The 18,913-nt window shown below is 49.5% G+C and overlaps 1 protein-coding gene across 1 annotated transcript; it reads right to left on the reverse strand.

The window, feature by feature from the left end:
* Positions 1-1,098: 1,098 nt before the first annotated feature.
* On the reverse strand, positions 1,099-18,178 carry LOC311142078 (cell adhesion molecule DSCAML1-like; the record flags this gene model as incomplete). The annotated part of the gene is made up of 22 exons (XM_084177642.1): positions 1,099-1,535; positions 1,657-1,974; positions 2,125-2,325; positions 2,545-2,697; positions 2,945-3,063; positions 3,276-3,306; positions 3,502-3,657; positions 4,261-4,548; positions 4,763-4,951; positions 5,398-5,496; positions 6,414-6,577; positions 6,727-6,844; positions 7,667-7,820; positions 9,011-9,150; positions 13,971-14,126; positions 14,559-14,705; positions 16,638-16,878; positions 17,010-17,080; positions 17,184-17,351; positions 17,465-17,593; positions 17,698-17,794; positions 17,987-18,178. 22 exons carry the CDS (start codon positions 18,176-18,178, stop codon positions 1,099-1,101), a joined length of 3,768 nt encoding a protein of 1,255 aa, XP_084033768.1.
* Between the last annotated feature and the right edge of the window lie 735 nt (positions 18,179-18,913).

Genomic DNA, 18,913 nt, shown 5'->3' on the forward strand with positions numbered 1-18,913 from the left:
TCGTTCCTCTCAGCCTGTCTAAAGTAACATACAGAACACCCTCTATATACACATGCTCCTCCATCTTCATAATACTCTTCTATTCTTTACCCCCCTTTCATTTTCACTGCTCTTCACATGACTGAGCGATTGTCTCATTCTTATAGTTTTTAAAACATTTAAATGGTTGTATAGTTTTATTCTTTGCCATAATTTCACTTAAATGACATAATATACTTATATAGAAATATATACGTAAAATCTTTAAAATACCAAATATTCTATATTTGTTTGTATTGCGAGAGCCCTGATGTTTTCAAATCATTGCTGGGTTATTTGGGTTGTCATGTTTCGGTCAAAAGCTATCGGATAATGTTGAGTTGGGAAGGAGGAGGGGAGTGTGGGGAAATATCAACAATAAATGTGCTAAAAATACGAACTTAAAGTTCTGAGTGAGGTGAACCTGAAATCGTTCCTTATGGAATCCACAGAGAGAGAGAGAGAGAGAGAGAGAGAGATGGAGAGTGAAACTGGACATTGAGACATAGAGAGAGTGAGACGAGACTAGAGGGCATAAAACTGGAGCTTCTGCTCAAACCATGGAGGGCAGCATAATGTATGTGTGTGTGATGAACACTGCTTTTTAGCCCAGCCTCCTCCGCTATCATTGACTTCATTAGCACGAGCAGTGAGCTTTCACAGTTCAGCTCCTCAGTAATACTCAATTGGTTTGAAATGACCTTGGAGAACAGCTCCAGGTCTTCTTCTGTGTGTGTGTGTATGTAGGTACGTCCCGACACTGAGCAGCATGGCAGCAGGCTAACTGGTAGTCAGTAGGAGATTGTAGTTTGTTTTATACAGGTCCAGGTGAGCATGAATCAGGCAGGTTACAATGGTCTCTGGTCATTCCTGGGAGGCAGAACCCAAGGTCAGAATAAAGACTAATCACGCTACTGGGTAATTAGCTGTTAGCTAGCTGTTAGCTGGGGACACCTGCTGCAATGCACTACACTGCATGCCCTCCCTGACCTGGAGTGTAGAACACTGGTGTGGGGCTGGGTGTTGACCGGGGCCAGACAGGAGTGTATAGTCTTTGAGAGAAAGAAGGGGGGCTAGTAGCTACACCAGTGTGTAAGACTTGGAGTAGGCCCCGACCCCTTGCTTCTGCAGTCTGCCCAACGCTGAGGAGCTGTTCTCTAGCAGTGAGTCTCTGGAGCCCCCCATCTTGGTGCTGGAGCCAGTGGGATTGCTGCTGGTGCTGGAGGTGGAGGCTGTGGCTGCAGGGTTGGAACCGGGCATAGTGAGAGTCCTCTGGGGCAGGGTGGCAGTACCCGAGCTCATGCCCAGGCTGCCCAGCCCAGAGTGTCCCAGCGTCAGGGCCTGCTGCTTGGATGGGTCCAGAGTCATGTGACGGCCCTGGGTGTGGTATGACCGCTGTGCCAGGCTGCGGATGGAGGCCTCCCGGGGCGGCACAGCAGGGCACGGGTCATGCAGCTCCGCCTGTTTCCGGAAGAAAGGGTCCGTCTTCATGTAGAGCGGGAGGTTGCAGAATTCACCTAGTGACGAGGACAGAACAGAGAGAGGGAGGGGCTTAGAGACATGTTGAGATGTACAACAGCCTGTGGCAGAGTATAATATGGTGCCACTGTGCCAGACAGGTTGGCTCTCTGTACTCACTCTTGTTGGCGCGGTGGGGGATGGGCACGGCCACGTTGGTAGGTCTGCCGCGGTCATAGTCCTGGGGTTTGGGTGGCGAGGCGGTGAAGCGACAAAGGCCTGTCTCGGACGGCGTGCTGAGTGATGTCATGCTGTCAGCCGGGTCGTTGGTGCCCGTGGTCATCTGGTCAGAGGAGCTGTCGGAGATGAAACATTCTGTGATGGTGAACTTGGCATGCTGCAGGTGCTCCTCCAGTTTGGCGTGTTCGTAGGCCCGCGCCAGTTCCTCGTACGTAGACGATGCACTCTCCGTGGACACCATGCTGTTACGACCCTTATCTGGAAAAACAATATGAAGTTTACATACAGTACAGATGTGTCAGTAGGCCTTTCAAGGTAGCCTACAGGTCTGGTTTTGGGGGTGTAAAAAATAGATGTGTTAATGATGGGTCTTTAGAGGTGTTGCTGCCAGGGCAGGGCGGTACCCACCAGTGTCCTGGGACAGGCTGGCGCTGTAGCTGTCACTCTCGGTGGCGGTGATGCCGTGAGAGCCCATGGTGCGCCAATCAGAGGTCAGAGTTCTTGCAGAGGCAGTTGATTGGCTCTGGCCCGGCCTGCTCAGGGTCCACTGGCTGGAGTAACGGTTCCTGGAGCTGTGGGCTGACTTCACACTCTTCCTCGACACTGGGTCTGAGACAAGGAGAGGATAGGAGGAGGACGGTGAGAGGATAGCACTCACTCACTGGGTACTATTCATAACAGTTATAATCATTTTGAGTATCAGCATGTACATCATTAATGATAATTTATAAACATTTTGGGTGTCAGATCAAGTTAACTTCTACACATTACACTGTAATAAGACATCTTTCCATTCTATGCACATCCTACTGTGTGTGAAGGACTCACTGGTTCCAGGGCGGATGTCTGACATGTCAATCAAGGGCCCTGTGTTCTGGATGAGGGCGGGGTGGTGCAGCGACACGCCTGTGCAGAAGCTCTGTGGATTCACTGATTGGCTGAACTCGGTGTCCGTCACTGGGGCCGCTGCCTTGTCCTCACCTATTGGAGGCAGGGGATGAGGAAAAATATTATGACAGATGTTCAAAAATATCTGTGATACACAATTCATCTCCCTTGTCAGATGTTCTCCTCGTAGGCTGATTGTAAATCATACTCTATCAATACGTATTTAGAAACTTGAGAAAGATAGTTTTATTGGTTAGTTAGTGTACTGTAACTGCAGGCTCTCTAATTGGACGATATTCTGTCTGATCAATCTGATTGGCTGCAGTGTGTCCATACTGACCTATCTGCTTGATCCCCTCCTTGTCCTCGATGAGCAGCTGGACACGGGGGATGTCGATGTGGAGCCGGGGGCCCTGTGGAGGACCCTTCACTGGGGTGTCCATGCTGCGATTGTTCTTACTGCTCAAAACACAAAACAAGACACACACTTAGACTGGATCCACTGTCACATCAGCAGTACTTACATACATATAGAACTGGGGTATATTGGTGATACTTTAACAGAGTTTATTCGGACTGATAGTAGGTGTATTCAAATATCCATCAAGATCCACTGGAATATGACACATGCATAACCACAGGCACCAATTAATCAAGTGTATTATCCTTACCTGATAAGCATCTCTGCAAGGCTCTTAGCATCTGTGAAGACAAACACAAATATCTTTATTAGATTATGATGGATCATCATGTGGATTAGGCAAATTATTTTGATCTGCTACGTTTAGTGCTTCTGGGTTACTAACTCGCCCCCACCAAGCGATTATGGCTCTCCCTCTCTGTTTCTCCCCTCCCTCCTCTTTCCTTCTCTTTCTCCTTCTTCCCTCTGTCTCTCACCTCTGAGTCGTTTCAGTCTCTTCTCCTTGCGTTTCTTGCGGATGATGAAGAGCAGGGCGACGCCCAGGGTGACCAGGATGACAGGAGAGCCTATGGAGAACAGCTTCTTCACATCGTCCCTGTCCTCCTGGGCTGAGTTTATAGGAGGGATGGTACCTGGGAGGGAGATAAGGGGTGAGAGGGACAGAGAGAGGGAGGGGAAGGGGTGAGCGGGACAGAGAGAGGGAGGGGAAGGGGTGAGCGGGACAGAGAGAGGGAGGGGAAGGGGTGAGAGGGACAGAGAGAGGGAGGGGAAGGGGTGAGAGGGACAGAGAGAGGGAGGGGAAGGGGTGAGAGGGACAGAGAGAGGGAGGGGAAGGGGTGAGAGGGACAGAGAGAGGGAGGGGAAGGGGGTCAGAGGTAGATTAAAGGACTGCTTTTATTACTACATTCATGCTCACTCACATTCTACTCCTCCCTCTCTCCCTTCCTTCCTCCCTCCCTCTCTCGTCCGTGGGTTTTGGCCTCTCTCCTTTCCTTCCTTCCTTCCTTCCTTCCTTCCTTCCTTCCTTCCTTCCTTCCTTCCTTCCTTCCTTCCTTCCTTCCTTCCTTCCTTCCTTCCTTCCTTCCTTCCTTCCTTCCTTCCTTCCTTCCTTCCTTCCTCTCCCTTCTCTTTGATGACTGTGAGTCGCTCTGAATAAGAGCGTTTGCTAAAATGTAATGTAAATGTCAAAGCAGGAAGTGAGAGCAAGTATCTAGTAGAAGCAGGAAGTGACTTACTGCCGTCATAGTCTGTGGTGGCGAACTGGGAGCTCTGGTTCCCACAGCCAGCGCTGTTACAGGCCTTCATCTTCAGTTCGTACCAGGTGGCCTCGCGTAGCTCGCTGAGGAAGAGCTGGGCCGTGGCATTGGCCTTCAGGCTCTGCCATGCCCATGTGCCCTTGGGCCGGAAGTCCAGCAGCAGAGCGGTGATGGGGCAGCCTCCGCTGGTCCAGCCCTGTAGGTTGAGCCCCGCATGGGTGGAGTTGATGTGGGTGAGCAAGGGCTGCTCCTTGTTGAACACAGGCTCTGCAGGGGAAGAGGAAAGACATGGGATAAACTGTCAGACTGGGAGTATTGAAGTTAGTGTGTTAGAGTGTTGATGTAGTTTATGTGCAACACATGATGTCAGGTAAAATAAGTAATGGCTTTTTAAAATTCCCCTCTTTCTGCTCTTTCCTCCTCTACCCACTCTCCCTCTTTCTCCTTCCCTCCGCCCTCGCGATCCTTCCTTTCCCCTCACCTCGTCCGTGCGTCTTGGCCTCGATGATCTCAGAGATGCGTCCTGAGCCCACACTGTTCTTGGCTGCCAGTTTGACCTTGTACCAGGTGCCACAGCGCAGGTTGTCCAGCCTAAAGGAACGCTCACTGGAACTAATGAACACATCCCTCCACTCCTCCGTGTTGTCCACTGAGTACTGCAGGACGAAACCTGAGGACACACAGGGACAAACACCACAGATTTTATTAAGTGTTCATTTATCATCTGCCAAATACACAAAGACACAATTTAAATAACACTGTACATTTCTGTCAATTAAAGTATCCTCCCAGTTCCATATTACACAACCTGCCCATGCTCTATTGAGGCAAAATCAGGTCAGCTCTAACTGCTGTTACACCCTTTTACCACCAGGGGGATATAAAGGATTTAGCATACCCTCCATGATACATTCTGCTGCTATGAGTATGACAGACATTAGGAGCTAACAACAGTTTACTCCTTGACAGCAACAGAGAAAATCACAAAAATAGACAAAATGGTATATTGACATTATTTATATTTTTGGGAGACAGTGAGAAACAGCAGCTAAAGAACTCTCCTCAGACTGATCCTAATTCACTAAGGCCCAGGTGGAGGGGAGTGGAGTGCTGTACCTCTGATGGAGCTGCCTCCGTTGTCCCCAGGGATCCAGGCCAGGGTGATGGAAGAGGTGGAGGTGGTGGAGACTGTCAGACGGGGCTGGTCTGGAGGAACTGGACACACAGAGCGATCACACAGTTAGAGCCAATCAGCATAACAGAGACCAGGCACAAACAGCACACACTTATAGTGAGCAGATAGAGAGACCAGAGAGGACCAGATAGAGAGACCAGAGAGGACCAGATAGAGAGACCAGAGGGACCAGATAGAGAGACCAGAGAGGACCAGATAGAGAGACCAGAGAGGACCAGATAGAGAGACCAGAGGGACCAGATAGAGAGACCAGAGGGACCAGATAGAGAGACCAGAGAGGACCAGATAGAGAGACCAGAGAGGGACCAGATAGAGAGACCAGAGAGGGACCAGATAGAGAGACCAGAGAGGGACCAGATAGAGAGACCAGAGAGGGACCAGATAGAGAGACCAGAGGGACCAGATAGAGAGACCAGAGAGGGACCAGATAGAGAGACCAGAGAGGGACCAGATAGAGAGACCAGAGGGACCAGATAGAGAGACCAGAGAGGGACCAGATAGAGAGACCAGAGGGACCAGATAAAGAGACCAGTGTGACCAGGTAGACAGACCAAATAGAGAGACCAGAGAGGACCAGATAGAGAGACCAGAGAGGACCAGATACAGAGATGAGAGGGACCAGATAGAGAGACCAGAGCGACTAGATAGAGAGACCAGAGAGGGACCAGATAGAGAGACCAGAGAGGGACTGGATAGAGAGACCAGAGAGGGACCAGATAGAGAGACCAGAGGGACCAGATACAGAGACCAGAGGGACCAGATACAGAGACCAGAGGGACCAGATGCAGAGACCAGAGGGACCAGATACAGAGACCAGAGGAACGACACACACACACAGTCAGAGGAACACAGAGAAGACAATCTGAGATAATCCCAAAAGGTCCTCAGATCTCTCCACACCCATACACACACATCAAACCAACGTATCCTAGCTCACCTTGCACCAGCAGGTTGACAATGATGGTGTCAAAGCCCAGCGTATTGGTGGCCGTGCACGTGTAGTACCCAGAATCCTCAGCTTTGACGGAACGCAGCACCAGAGTACCGTTGGACAGGATCTGACGCTGTCCGTCCACAGTCACAGGGATTGTCGAGTCCTCACTGATACACACACATAGACGATCACAGTTAGACTTACCATATTACACCAACCTTACACTGGTATGGTAGACTTAACCCTGACCAAATCTAGCATTGGCATCAAGTCTACATTTCCAACTTTGCTTTCATTGAGTTGGGAGAGTTCTGACCTGTCTTTGGTCCATTTGAAGGTTGGGGTGGGTTCTCCCACTGAGCTGCAGGGCAGACGGATCTCCTTCATCCAGGGAGTGGTCACTGTGCCCCCGAATGACAGGATCTTAGCTGGGGCTGCAGACACAGGGCAGGGTACACAGCTTAAACTGGGTATCTCTCACACACTAAATGTGCACACACACACACACACACACACACACACACACACACTTAGGCACCCAGACAAACACTTCCCTCACAGTCTAACTTCCCTGCTCTATTTTCTGATGTAAGCGTTTGTCTCTAGTGTTTGCTGAGTGATCTTGGTATTGAGTAGGTTAGCCTGGAGGGTAGCCTTTTACCCGCTGTTATGATAGCAGAGCGCTGGTGTTCCCCCCCACCCCCCCACCCCCCACCCCCCCATTCCTCCTCCCAGCCTTCCGTCTATGCTCCATAGATTCTCCTCTGTATTGATTCCCCCCCCCCACCCCCACCCTTAAGGGCCAGTTTACTGGGTAGGCCCTGTTCATCACCACATAATTAACAACAGTGTTTCCTGCTACACCGCCAGCCCTCAATCAATACTACAGCTGTCAGTCAATAGGACAGAGAGAGAGAGAGAGAGAGAGAGAGAGAGAGAGAGAGAGAGAGAGAGAGAGAGAGAGAGAGAGAGAGAGAGAGAGAGAGAGAGAGAGAGAGAGAGAGAGAGAGAGAGAGAGACAGAGACAGAGACAGAGACAGAGATAGAGAGGAAGAGAATGGGAGAGAGTGTGAGATAGGGAGAGAGAAGAGAGAAAGAAAGAGAAGAGAAGATAGCGAGAGAGAAGAAAGGTAGAGGGCGAGACAGATGAAATCCCTCTGTGTATTTCTGCAATACTTATTCCTCTTTTTTTGTTCTCTTTTTTAATAACCTTTAGAAAAATCCCTCCATCCCCCCTCCATCCCCTTCTCCCTTACCTTTCCCAGCAGGCTCCACGGTGACCTTTTCACTGATATTGCCGCGGCCAGCGGTTGTCACAGCGGCAGCCCAGATGAGGTACTGTTTACCGCGGGTCAGATGGGTGATCCTGTAGAACAACATCTCTGGGTTGGCCTCATACTCACTGGGAGCCTAGGGGAGAGAGATAGTGGTTAGATTATTAACACTATATGATACCATGGTACAGTAGCACTCTGGAGGGGCAGCTTGGCATCTATGGTCTAATGGCATGAGGGAAAGCTCAGATGGCTTGGAAGACGGTTAGAACTAAAGAGTATAACTCATGCATGTATGTAGGCACATACACACACACATGCACAACCTCCCTCATCTGTTCATCACTCAACACCCATCTTCACCTCTTTTTCCATTTGCCTCATTTACCTTTTTCTCTCTTTCTCTCTCCCTCCCTATCTCAGCTTCTACCCAGGCTTGCTGCAGAGCAGGGTGGGTATGATAGACGGATAGAGAGAAGAAGGGAGGGGAGGAGGGAGGGAGAAGGGGTGAATGTGGGGTGAGTAACAGGAACATTAGAACATTCCTCCAGCGTGGAGGCAGCAGTGTAGTGGTGATCCAGAGAGAGAATGAAAAAAGGAACTAAAGCACTTTCATCTCAGTGTGGCTGATACCCTCCTCTGCTCCTCCCCCTCTCCCTCCTCTGCTCCTCCCCCTCTCCCTCCCTCTCCCTCTCTCTCCCTCCCTCTCTCCCTCCTCCATGCTCATTCACATGGTACTCGTGCAGCGAGAGAGAGAGAGAGCGAGAGAGAGGGTGAGGATTTGTGAATGATAAGAAAGTGGGATTCTTCCATGATAGCAGGATTTTAATGGATTGTGTGTGTGTGTGTGTGTGTGGTCTGAATGTGTGCCAGAAAATGTATATGTGTATGTGTGTGTGAGAGAGAGAATAGTGTGGATGTGTGAAATCTGCATAGCTAGTGCAGGCCTGTGTGTGAGAGCTCCTGATGCTGCAGTGTGCATGTGTGAGCTTGTTCTCTGCTTCATTTGCATATCTACGTCTCATCACGTTGCCAAGACAACCTCATCTGTTCATCTGGGAGGGCAGGAAATAAAGCGACAGAGCAAACACAGTGAGAGAGACACACACACACACACACACACACACACACACACACACACACACACACACACACACACACATACACACATACACACACACACATTGAGTGATGGTTACTAATGAATTATCCATCAAGTGCTATATCATGCATTCACATCATGTTTTGTCTTTAGGGCCTTAATTATCTGCCTCTCCAATACCTGTCACTGCGCCTCCCCCATCCCACACTCTCAGTGGTACTTACCGGCTGTCCGGAGCCTGGGCTGGAGCAGTAGATGGTGTACTTGCGGATGACACCATTGGGTTTATGGGGGGGTAGCCAGGACACAACCACACTGCTGGGAGATGAGGGCACGGCTTTGATACCAGCTGGAGGACCTGGGACTGGAGAGGATACACAACACATAGACAGGTCAGCAGGGCTGTGTGTGTGTGTGTGTGTGTGTGTGTGTGTGTGTGTGTGTGTGTGTGTGTGTGTGTGTTTACGTGCATGTGTGTGTGTGTGTGTGTGTGTGTGTGTGTGTGTGTGTGTGTGTGTGACTGGGTACTAAAGCCATGTTCAAGTAAACACGGGTGTCTGCGGGTGTGCGGGCGTTTCCATGCGTGCGTGGGTTTTAAAAGGATACTTCGTGATTTTGTGGATACCATTTGTATGTCTCTGCGTGCAGTTTGAAGGAAGTTTCTAACTAGCGCTAGCGCAATTACTAACTAGCGTTAGCGCAATGACTTCCAGTCATTGTGCTAACGCTAGTTAGGATTGGTTCGCAAAATTACCTCTAACTTCCTTCATATTGGACACAGAGACATAAAAATGGTACCCACAAGTTCATCTGACTCATCTGACTCCAAAATCCCCAAACTATCCCTTTAAAGCTGTGTTAAAGTGAGCAGGGTTGTTTGCAGATTGCCAGTCTTATCCTGTGCTGTAAGCCGCTCTGAGAGGACTTGGAGGTCTGCTGGGGATGGGCTGGGCCAGATCAGGGTCACCGGTGACATATGTTCACTCAGACACTGGTCAGCGGTTTTGCTCTGCTCTGCTCCATCTGCTGTGCTCTGGCCTGCCATGACACCCTGCAGTCTAACTCTCTAACCCCTAAACAGATTAACACACACATCAGTCTGATCCTCCACTCACTGCATGGCCACTTGACTGGCTCACAGATGCTTAAAGAGCCTTAACACACATAAAGCCTCAATATGCTCCTACTGTCCACACATACTGTACACAGGACATTATTCTAAGAATACAGCCCACTTCATCAGATAGAAAGACGTGGGTCTCCCTGGGTTACAAGGGACAGGGTTCAAATGAATACTGCGAGGCTCGACTACACTAGACCTTCCTCCATGTACTGTACCGTACATTAGGACGTAGAGCACACAGATTAATAAGGACACATCCAACCCTAGATAGAGATCAGTAGCATTCTGTGGCCTGTTGCACTTGACCCTGCTGGATCCTTTATGGATCATAGTGAGGAGGGAGGACTGTTAGAGAGATCCAGGGCCCCCTCTCTGTCTCACTCAGGGCAGCCTGCTCCCCCCAGTAATCCTGCTGTCTCGCTGGGCCCCCTCCATCCCCTGGGGCTCCATCTCAACCTGCACATAATGGCAGGAACGACACCAGGGACATGAGATGGGAGGCGAGAAAGGGAGGAGAGGGAGGGAAGGAGGGAGGGAGGGAGGGAATGGTTAGGGACAACCCCAAGGGGAGATAATATAGGGGGAGAGGGTGTTTATAGGAGAAAATAATCATTACCATAACTGGGCCTCCATGTCAGAATGTGTAGGTAAGCTCCATCTGCTTCTCAAAATCTGCACGTGCCCAGTCCAGACTGTCTGATCCACTGTCAGAACAATCCAATGATAAGGAGTCATATACAGTACAGTAACCTACAGTACACTACTGCTGTCTGAACAATTACTTCTAACCATGACCATAACCATGACTACGCAGCCCAACCACAGCTATCATAACCCTTCAGAGAGAGGGACAACCACAGCCTCCCAAAGAGCCTCAAATACCAGGGACCAGCAGAGAAGGACATGTGGCACAGGAGGGCTAACATACATGAAGTCTAATGCACCACCAAGACTAAAACAGCGGGGGTTACTGTAATTTAAGATGTTATACAAAGAGCTAACAAAGCATTTAGCAAAGCAGGGCATTGAGGAGTACACCACATCAGTCACTGGCTTCATCAATAAGTGCATCAATGACGTCGTCCCCACAGTGACCGTACGTACATACCCGAACCAGAAACCATGGATTACAGGCAAAATCCACACTGAGCTAAGGGGTAGAGCTGCCACTTTCAAGGAAAGGGACTCTAACTCGGACACTTATAACAGGCAAAGCATCAATACAGGACTAAGATTGAATCGTACTACACCGGCTCCGACGCTTGTCGGATGTGGCAGAACCTGCAAACTATTATAGACTACAAAGGGAAGCACAGCCGCGAGCTGCCCAGTGACATGAGCCTACCAGACGAGCTAAATTACTTCTATGCTCGCTTAGAGGCAAGCAACACTGAAGCATGCATGAGAGCTGTTCTGGACGACTGTGTGATCACGCACTCCGTAGCCGATGTGAGTAAGACCTTTAAACAGGTCAACATTCACAAGGCCGCAGGGCCAGACGGATTACCAGGACGTGTACTCCGAGTATGCGCTGACCAACTGGCAAGTGTCTTCACTGACATTTTCAACCTGTCCCTGACTGAGTTTCTAATACCAACATGTTTCAAGCAGACCACCATAGTCCCTGTGCCCAAGAACACTAAGGTAACTACATAAATGACTACAGACCCGTAGCACTCACGTCTGTAGCCATGAAGTGCTTTGAAAGGCTGGTAATGGCTCACATCAACACCATTATCCCAGAAACCCTAGACCCACTCCAATTTGCATACCACCCAAACAGATCCACAGATGATGCAATCTCTATTGCACTCCACAATGCCCTTTCCCACCTGGACAAAGGGAACACCTATGTGAGAATGCTATTCATTGACTACAGCTCAGCGTTCACCACCATTGTGCCCTCAAAGCTCATCACTAAGCTAAGGACCCTGGGACTAAACACCTCCCTCTGCAACTGGATCCTGGACTTCCTGACGGGCCGCCCCCAGGTGGTAAGGGTAGGTAACAACACATCTGCCACGCTGATCCTCAACACGGGGGCCCCTCAGGGGTGCGTGCTCAGTCCCCTCCTGTACTCCCTGTTCATCCATGACTGCATGGCTAGGCACGACTCCAACACCATCATTAAATTTGCCGACAACACAACAGTGGTAGGCCTGATCACTGACAACGATGAGACAGCCTATAGGGAGGAGGTCAGAGACCTGGCCATGTGGTGCCAGGATAACAACGTCTCCCTCGACGTGATCAAGACAAAGGAGATGATTGTGGACTACAGGAAAAGGAGGGCCGAGCACGCCCCCATTCATCGACAGGGCTGTAGTGGAGTAGGTTGAGAGTTTCAAGTTCCTTGGTGTCCACATCACCAACAAACTATCATGGTCCAAACACACCAGGACAGTCGTGAGGAGGACACAACAAAGCCTATTCCCCCTCAGGAGACTGAAAAGATTTGGCATGGGTCCTCAGATCGTCAAAAAGTTCTACAGCTGCACCATCGAGAGCATCATGACTGGTTGCATCACTGCCTGGTATGGCAACTGCTCGGCCTCGGACCGCAAGGCACTACAGAGGGTAGTGTGTACGGCCCAGTACATTACTGGGGCCAAGCTTCCTGCCATCCAGGACCTCTATACCAGGCGGTGTCAGAGGAAGGCCCTAAAAATTGTCAAAGACTCCAGCCACCCTAGTCATAGACTGTTCTCTCTGCTACCGCACAGCGAGCGGTACCGGAGCGCCAAGTCTAGGTCCAAAAGGCTTCTTAACAGCTTCTACCCCCAAGCCATAAGACTCCTGAACAGCTAATCAAATGGCTATCCGTACTATTTGCATTGTCCCCCCCACCCCCATTTTACGCTGCTGCTACTCTGTTTATTATCTATGCATAGTCACTTTAACTCTACCTACATGTACATATTACGTAAATTACCTCGACTAACCTGTGCCCCCACATTGACTCTGTACCGGTACCCCCTGTATATAGCCTGTTATTTTACTGCTGCTCTTTAATTATTTGTTATTTATTTTGATTTGTTATTTTATTTTTGACTGATCTATTTTTGACTTAACACTTATTTTTCTTAGAACTGCATTGTTGGTTAAGTAAGCATTTCACTGTAAGGTCTACACCTGTTGTATTCGGTGCATGTGGCAAATAACATTTGATTTGATTTGATTTGAAACACAGAAGGGCTAACCTTTTCTTTTTCTCCATTCATCCTCCCATTTCTTTTTTCTTTTCATCTTTTGTCTCTCGCTCCCTCACCCGGACAGACCCAGCTGTGCCACGTCTCCCTCACTCCCTCCTTCTCTCCTTTCTCTCTCCACTCCCCTTCTCCTTCTGTTTAGGGGAGTGAACGAGACATGGATTGGCCTGTAATCCCGCCTCCAATGGTATAAACACTAAATTAATTATCTCTAATCCAGGAGGAGTTAATCCCTGGTCCTGGCTGCCTGGCTGATTGGCTGCTTGTGTCCAAAGGGCTGTGGGCTGCAGGTCTAGGTGCTTGGGAGCAGTCCCCCTCCTCGCCCACATTTTGCTTCTCCCTTACCCCTCCTCTTCTATGCCCCTATCTCTAGTCTTGAGCACTCAGCCATGGGTCCAAAGCCTCTTGATTCTCATTAGCACTGGTTTAGGGGCCTCACTACACAAATTAACTTTAGTCATGGGTTTGAGATACACCCTGACACCCTCCTCTACACCCCCCCCCCCCCTCCTCTCTTCCAAGCAGTGAGCATCTCAGTGGGACTGTGTTTCCATATGTCTGTGGTGTATTTCAGGTTTAAAAAGGCTTCTGAAGTTTGTAATTTCCACTTTGAAATTTCATATTTGATTTTCCCTTACAAAAAAATTTATCAACTCAATTATAATCCAAATAACAATTCAAATTTACTGTTGCTGCAGGATTATTTTCCTGCTGTGGCAAACTGGCTCAAATTAAGATCTTACATCTGTATGGGTTAAAATCAGGGGGAGTATATGTACTGTATACGTGTGTGTTGATTTCTGTGTGTGTGTGTGTGTGTCCACGCAAGTGCGCATGTGTGTGTGTACTCACGGTCCTCGCGGGTTTGGATGTACAGGACATTGCTCCTGACCCCGTCCCCAGCCTGTGTGTAGGCCAGCACCTGGACACTGTAGTTAGTAAACTTCTCCAGCCCTCTCAGCTCCACCTGCTCACGAGTTGTAGTGATGTTCTGCATCTCTCCCCATTCTGACAGAGAGAGGGAGAGGGAGGGCGATAGAGAGAAGAGAGACAGAAAGTGCACAAATTGGGAGGAAAATACAGGTTAGGGCCAAGGGGGGAAAGGTAAACACACACATATTAAATTATATATTTTTTCAATTCAAGGTAAATCAAAGACAGATAGGGAATGGGGTGTGTGAAGGGTTAGGAGACAGATGAGGAGAGTGGTGTGAGTTAAGGTTTAGCACACACAGACAGACAGACAGACAGGTGTGGAGAAGGGCAGGCTAGGGCACAGTTAGGGAGTTTGTTACCGGTTCAGACACACACACACACACGTCAGATGTCAGACAGACAGACAGACAGACAGGTGGGGCCATGGGTTTGGGGTTTAGTTAGAATGAAAGTTGTGATAATTACTCTGCATCGACCCCTGTGCCTGGCCCCCACAGCACCCACCTCCGTCGGGGAAGAGGGACCAGAACACCACGCGGTAGCCCTTCAGCACGCCATGCAGCGTCAGACGCGGGGGCTCCGCCCATGTGATCACTGCCTCGTCTGAAGTCACCGAGATGGCCCGCACGTTCTGGGGCGGCTGGCTGGGCACTAGGGGTAGGAGAAAGGTCATAGGTTAACATCACAGAGGGCCATAGTGTATGTCATTGAACACAGGTATCTCTGACTAATAGGACAGAAATAATTGTAATAAACTGCAAAAAATACTATTTATTCCAATCTTCAATTTTCAATCACTGCAATGGGGAGAGAAACAGAGAGGTAGAAAGTGAGGGATGGCAGAGAGAGAGAGAGCGAGGGAAGGGCAGGTATAAGGGAGAAGGGAAAGAGCGATACGCAGTAGCCTGTAACAGGGCAGACTGGACTATTAAGGGTTAACATGAAGGAAAGGGTGATGTTGATGAGATGCAGAGGGAGGATAAAAAGCAGAAGTGTGTGGACAGAGGACAATGTGTCCAGCTGTGTGATAATTGCAGCTGTAGAAACAGTAGCAGCAGACAGACAGACAGACAGTGTGTTGTAGTTACCATCACTACTAACTATTATCATAATCAGGATCTACATCTATCTCTATCATTAAGGCTGTACACACAGGGGGAGAGGAAGGGACTAAGATGTTGTCTGTCTGATGTAAAGATTAAAAAAGAGAGTAGTGAGAGAAGGAGAAAAGGGTATTCCCCAATGAAAGCAAGGGGAGAGAGATTCAGGAGAAAAACTGAATGATAAAAAAAAGGAATGGTGTGAATTGAGAGAGAGTGGGCGGGCATATTCATAGAGTAATGGGGTCTCTCTCTCTAAGTTTAATGAGGGAGCTAATTAAAACTGGAGAGTGATGGGGGATGTGCTGCATGTTCATTTCCTCCATTTTGTCTCAGAGACTGTGTGTGTGAGAGTGTGTTTGCACAACTGAATCAATGCGTGGTGCATCTCTATTCTTACATTGGACTCTATTTTCTATTCCTGTTAAACAAATCCACCTGTTCTGCAATGAGGATGACACACAGCTTTATCTACCAATCAGACCCAATGACCAAGCTAGCGTAGCTACCCTTCACATGTGTCTTGCTGACATCAAATGTTGGATGTCTGACAATTTTCTCCAGCTCAATGAGAAGAAATCAGAGGTTGTTTTATATGGCCCCCACCTTGCTAGAACCCAGATTGTAAATAACCTTGGTCATTTGTCCACTAATGTAAAGTCTACGGACAAAAGCCATGGTGTCTTCTTTGACCCTGACCTAAACCTTGAGCTGCATGTAAAGAAGGTTGTCCAGGCCTCCCGAGTTGCGCAGCGGTCTAAGGCACTGCATCGCAGTGCTAGAGGCTTCACTACAGACCCGGGTTCGATCCCAGGCTGTGTCGCAGCCGGCCGCGACCGGGAGACCCATGAGGCGGTGCACAATTGGCCCAGCATTGTCTGGGTTAGGGGAGGGTTTGGCCGGCCAGGATGTCCTTGTCCCATCGCACTCTAGCGACTCCTTGTGGCGGGACGGGCGCATGCACGCTGACTTCGGTCGCCAGCTGTACAGTGTTTCCTCCGACACATTGGTGCGGAGTTAAGCGAGCAGTGTGTCAAAAAGCAGTGCGGCTTGGCGGGGTCATGTTTCACAGCATGCGTGGCCCTTGACCTTCACCTCTCTCCGTAAGGGAGTTGCAGCGATGGGACAAGACTAACTACCAATTGGGGAGAAAAGGGGTAAAAAGTACAACAAAAAATAGAAGGTTGTCCAGTCCTGCTTTTATTATCTAAAAAATATAGCTAAAGACAATAAAATACTTTTCATTAGCTATATTTTTTAGATGCAGAGTATGTACTAGCAGAGTATGAATCTCCTTCCATCCCCCTCTCCCCCTCCCCCTCTCTCTGGTATTCACCATCCCTCCCTCCCTCCCACACAACCTCAAGTCTAGCGCCCTTCATCTATCCCCCTCTTTCTCTAACATCCCTCCCTCCCTCCCTCCCTCCCTCCCTCCCTCCCTCCCTCCCTCCCTCCCTCCCTCCCTCCCTCCCTCCAGTCTTACCATCCTCCAGTGTGGTTGCGTTGATCTCAGTGCTAGAGGGGCCAGTGCCAGCCCTGTTGAAGGCCTGGACCACCACTCCATACTGGGCAAACTTCTTCAGGTTGTCCAGGGTGTACACCTCGCTGTCCCCTGTAGCTTTCATCTCTACAATGCTGTACTGGCCATTACTGCCCGGCCCATTTTCACGGTAACCAATCTGGTACCCCCGGATCACCCCGTTCTGAAGCTCCTTCCTGGGGGCCTGAGAGGGAGAGGCAGGAGACAGTTCTGTTAGGACACTGACTGGAGATCAATGATGGTTAGTTTGAATGTCTCAGTTATTATGGTATTATAGCATAAAGGAAAAGAGGCATGATGGTTAATGAAGTTTACCCTCCATGTGACCCGTATGCTCTGCGACGTCATTGGCTGGAGGATCACGTCCATAGGGGGCCCATCAGGTTCTGTTTAGGTGAGATGTTGAAATGAGGGTTTCAATAACACCAAACAAGACAGCATTTTAAATAAGGGTGTTTGTGTGTGTGTATAAGTGTGTGTTAGACTTACGTGCTTCCTCTGTGCTGATGGTGAGCTCCTTGCTAGGCTGGCTGCGTCCGATCTTGTTGAAGGAGTACATGCGGATGCTGTAGACACAGGCAGGGTGCAGCTCCACGATGTTAGCCTGGTTGTTAGTGGGGGAGATGTTCCTGGTTGTGTACTTGTGATCCCAAGTATCTGTAACATATAGAAGCAGATAGAGAGGACATTAGAGGACCAGAGATACGGGAGTTAGATTGAGGACAATAGGGATGTGAGGGTTTAAAGGGTTAGACTGGTTGGACTCATACCAGACTTGTTCTTATACTCGATGTCGTAGCTGGTGATGATGCTGTTGCCATCGAACCTCTGGATCCAGCGCAGGTTCATACTGCGGTCCTTCACCTCTCTCACCTCCAACTCAGGAGGGTCAGGAGGCTCTGTGTGTGTGAGTGGAGGAGGTTAGGTATCAATTTGACCTCAATCACTAGTCCGTCAACAGTGAGCCTATGTGCAGTAATAGCAGAGTGAGAGAGATAGGCACCTTGCACGGTAAGCTGGATGAGTCCTCGCCCCTCTCCGTATGAGTTGATGGCGTGGCAGGAGAAGAAGACTGAGTCCCCGCGCTCCGCTGGCTTCAGCTGCATGCGGACAGCAACACACATAGAAGACAGAGAGACGACATCGAATATTTAGTGGTCAAAACTACCCAGCATACCATACTGTACCCTTTTGTACTTTCATCTCAACTCAATTGGGCTCTGTTCTACATTCTAATGCCCTTCAATTTCAATTCTCTCTCAACATTTTGCCCTCTTTCCTCAGTGTCTGACCTTGAGCGTGGAGATGACCTCGTCCCCTTTCTTGTTGATGGTGATGGAGTAGCGGGGGTTTCTCTCGGCGTCGATGACGGTGTCGCCCCTCTCCCAGCGGATGATGATGGGCTGCTCCCCCCGCGCTGTGCAGTTCAGCTCCTTCACCTGGCCCTTGATGGCCATGGTGGTGTTGGGGTGCGACGTGATCATGGCTGGAACTGGAGACACACACAGAGAGAGATATTCATGAATATGATAAATAGATATGGGGGAATGAGAGAAGGAAACAGGGATGAGTATTTAAAAAATCGAGGAACTGTACAGGTGTGTAGAAAATAGAAATCTCAATTTCTTCCCTCCATCACTCTCTATTTTCATTTCACGCTCCGAGCCCTCATGGCCCTCCCACCCTCCTCTCCTCTCTTCCCCGCCTCCCTCCTCCTCCCCTCTTCCTTCTTCCCTCCTCCTCTCCGCCGACATGGGTTATTGATCTGAGGGGTTCCTGCTGTTTTGTTTTCATCACTAACTCATCAGAACCTTTATTTTCTTCAAACCACACACACAGAACAGCCAGGACACACAGGACAGGCAGGACATACAGGACAGCCAGGACATACAGGACAGCCAGGACAGCCAGGACATACAGGACAGCCAGGACATACAGGACAGGCAGGACATACAGGACAGCCAGGACATACAGGACAGCCAGGACATACAGGACAGGCAGGACATACAGGACAGCCAGGACATACAGGACAGCCAGGACATACAGGACAGGCAGATAGGAACAAATCAATCAATACACACACACACCAGTCTGGGAGAGGGAGAGAGAGGGGTATGTATGTATCTACTGAACAGGGTCATCGTGCTACTGTAGTGTAGCCCAGGGCTGGGGTCAAACAGGAGGGGAGAACCAAGCTCAGCCCAGGGCTGGAGGTAGAC

The sequence above is a fragment of the Coregonus lavaretus genome (assembly GCF_964263955.1).
Source record: "Coregonus lavaretus genome assembly, chromosome: 15".
NCBI classification, from domain to species: Eukaryota; Metazoa; Chordata; class Actinopteri; order Salmoniformes; family Salmonidae; genus Coregonus; species Coregonus lavaretus.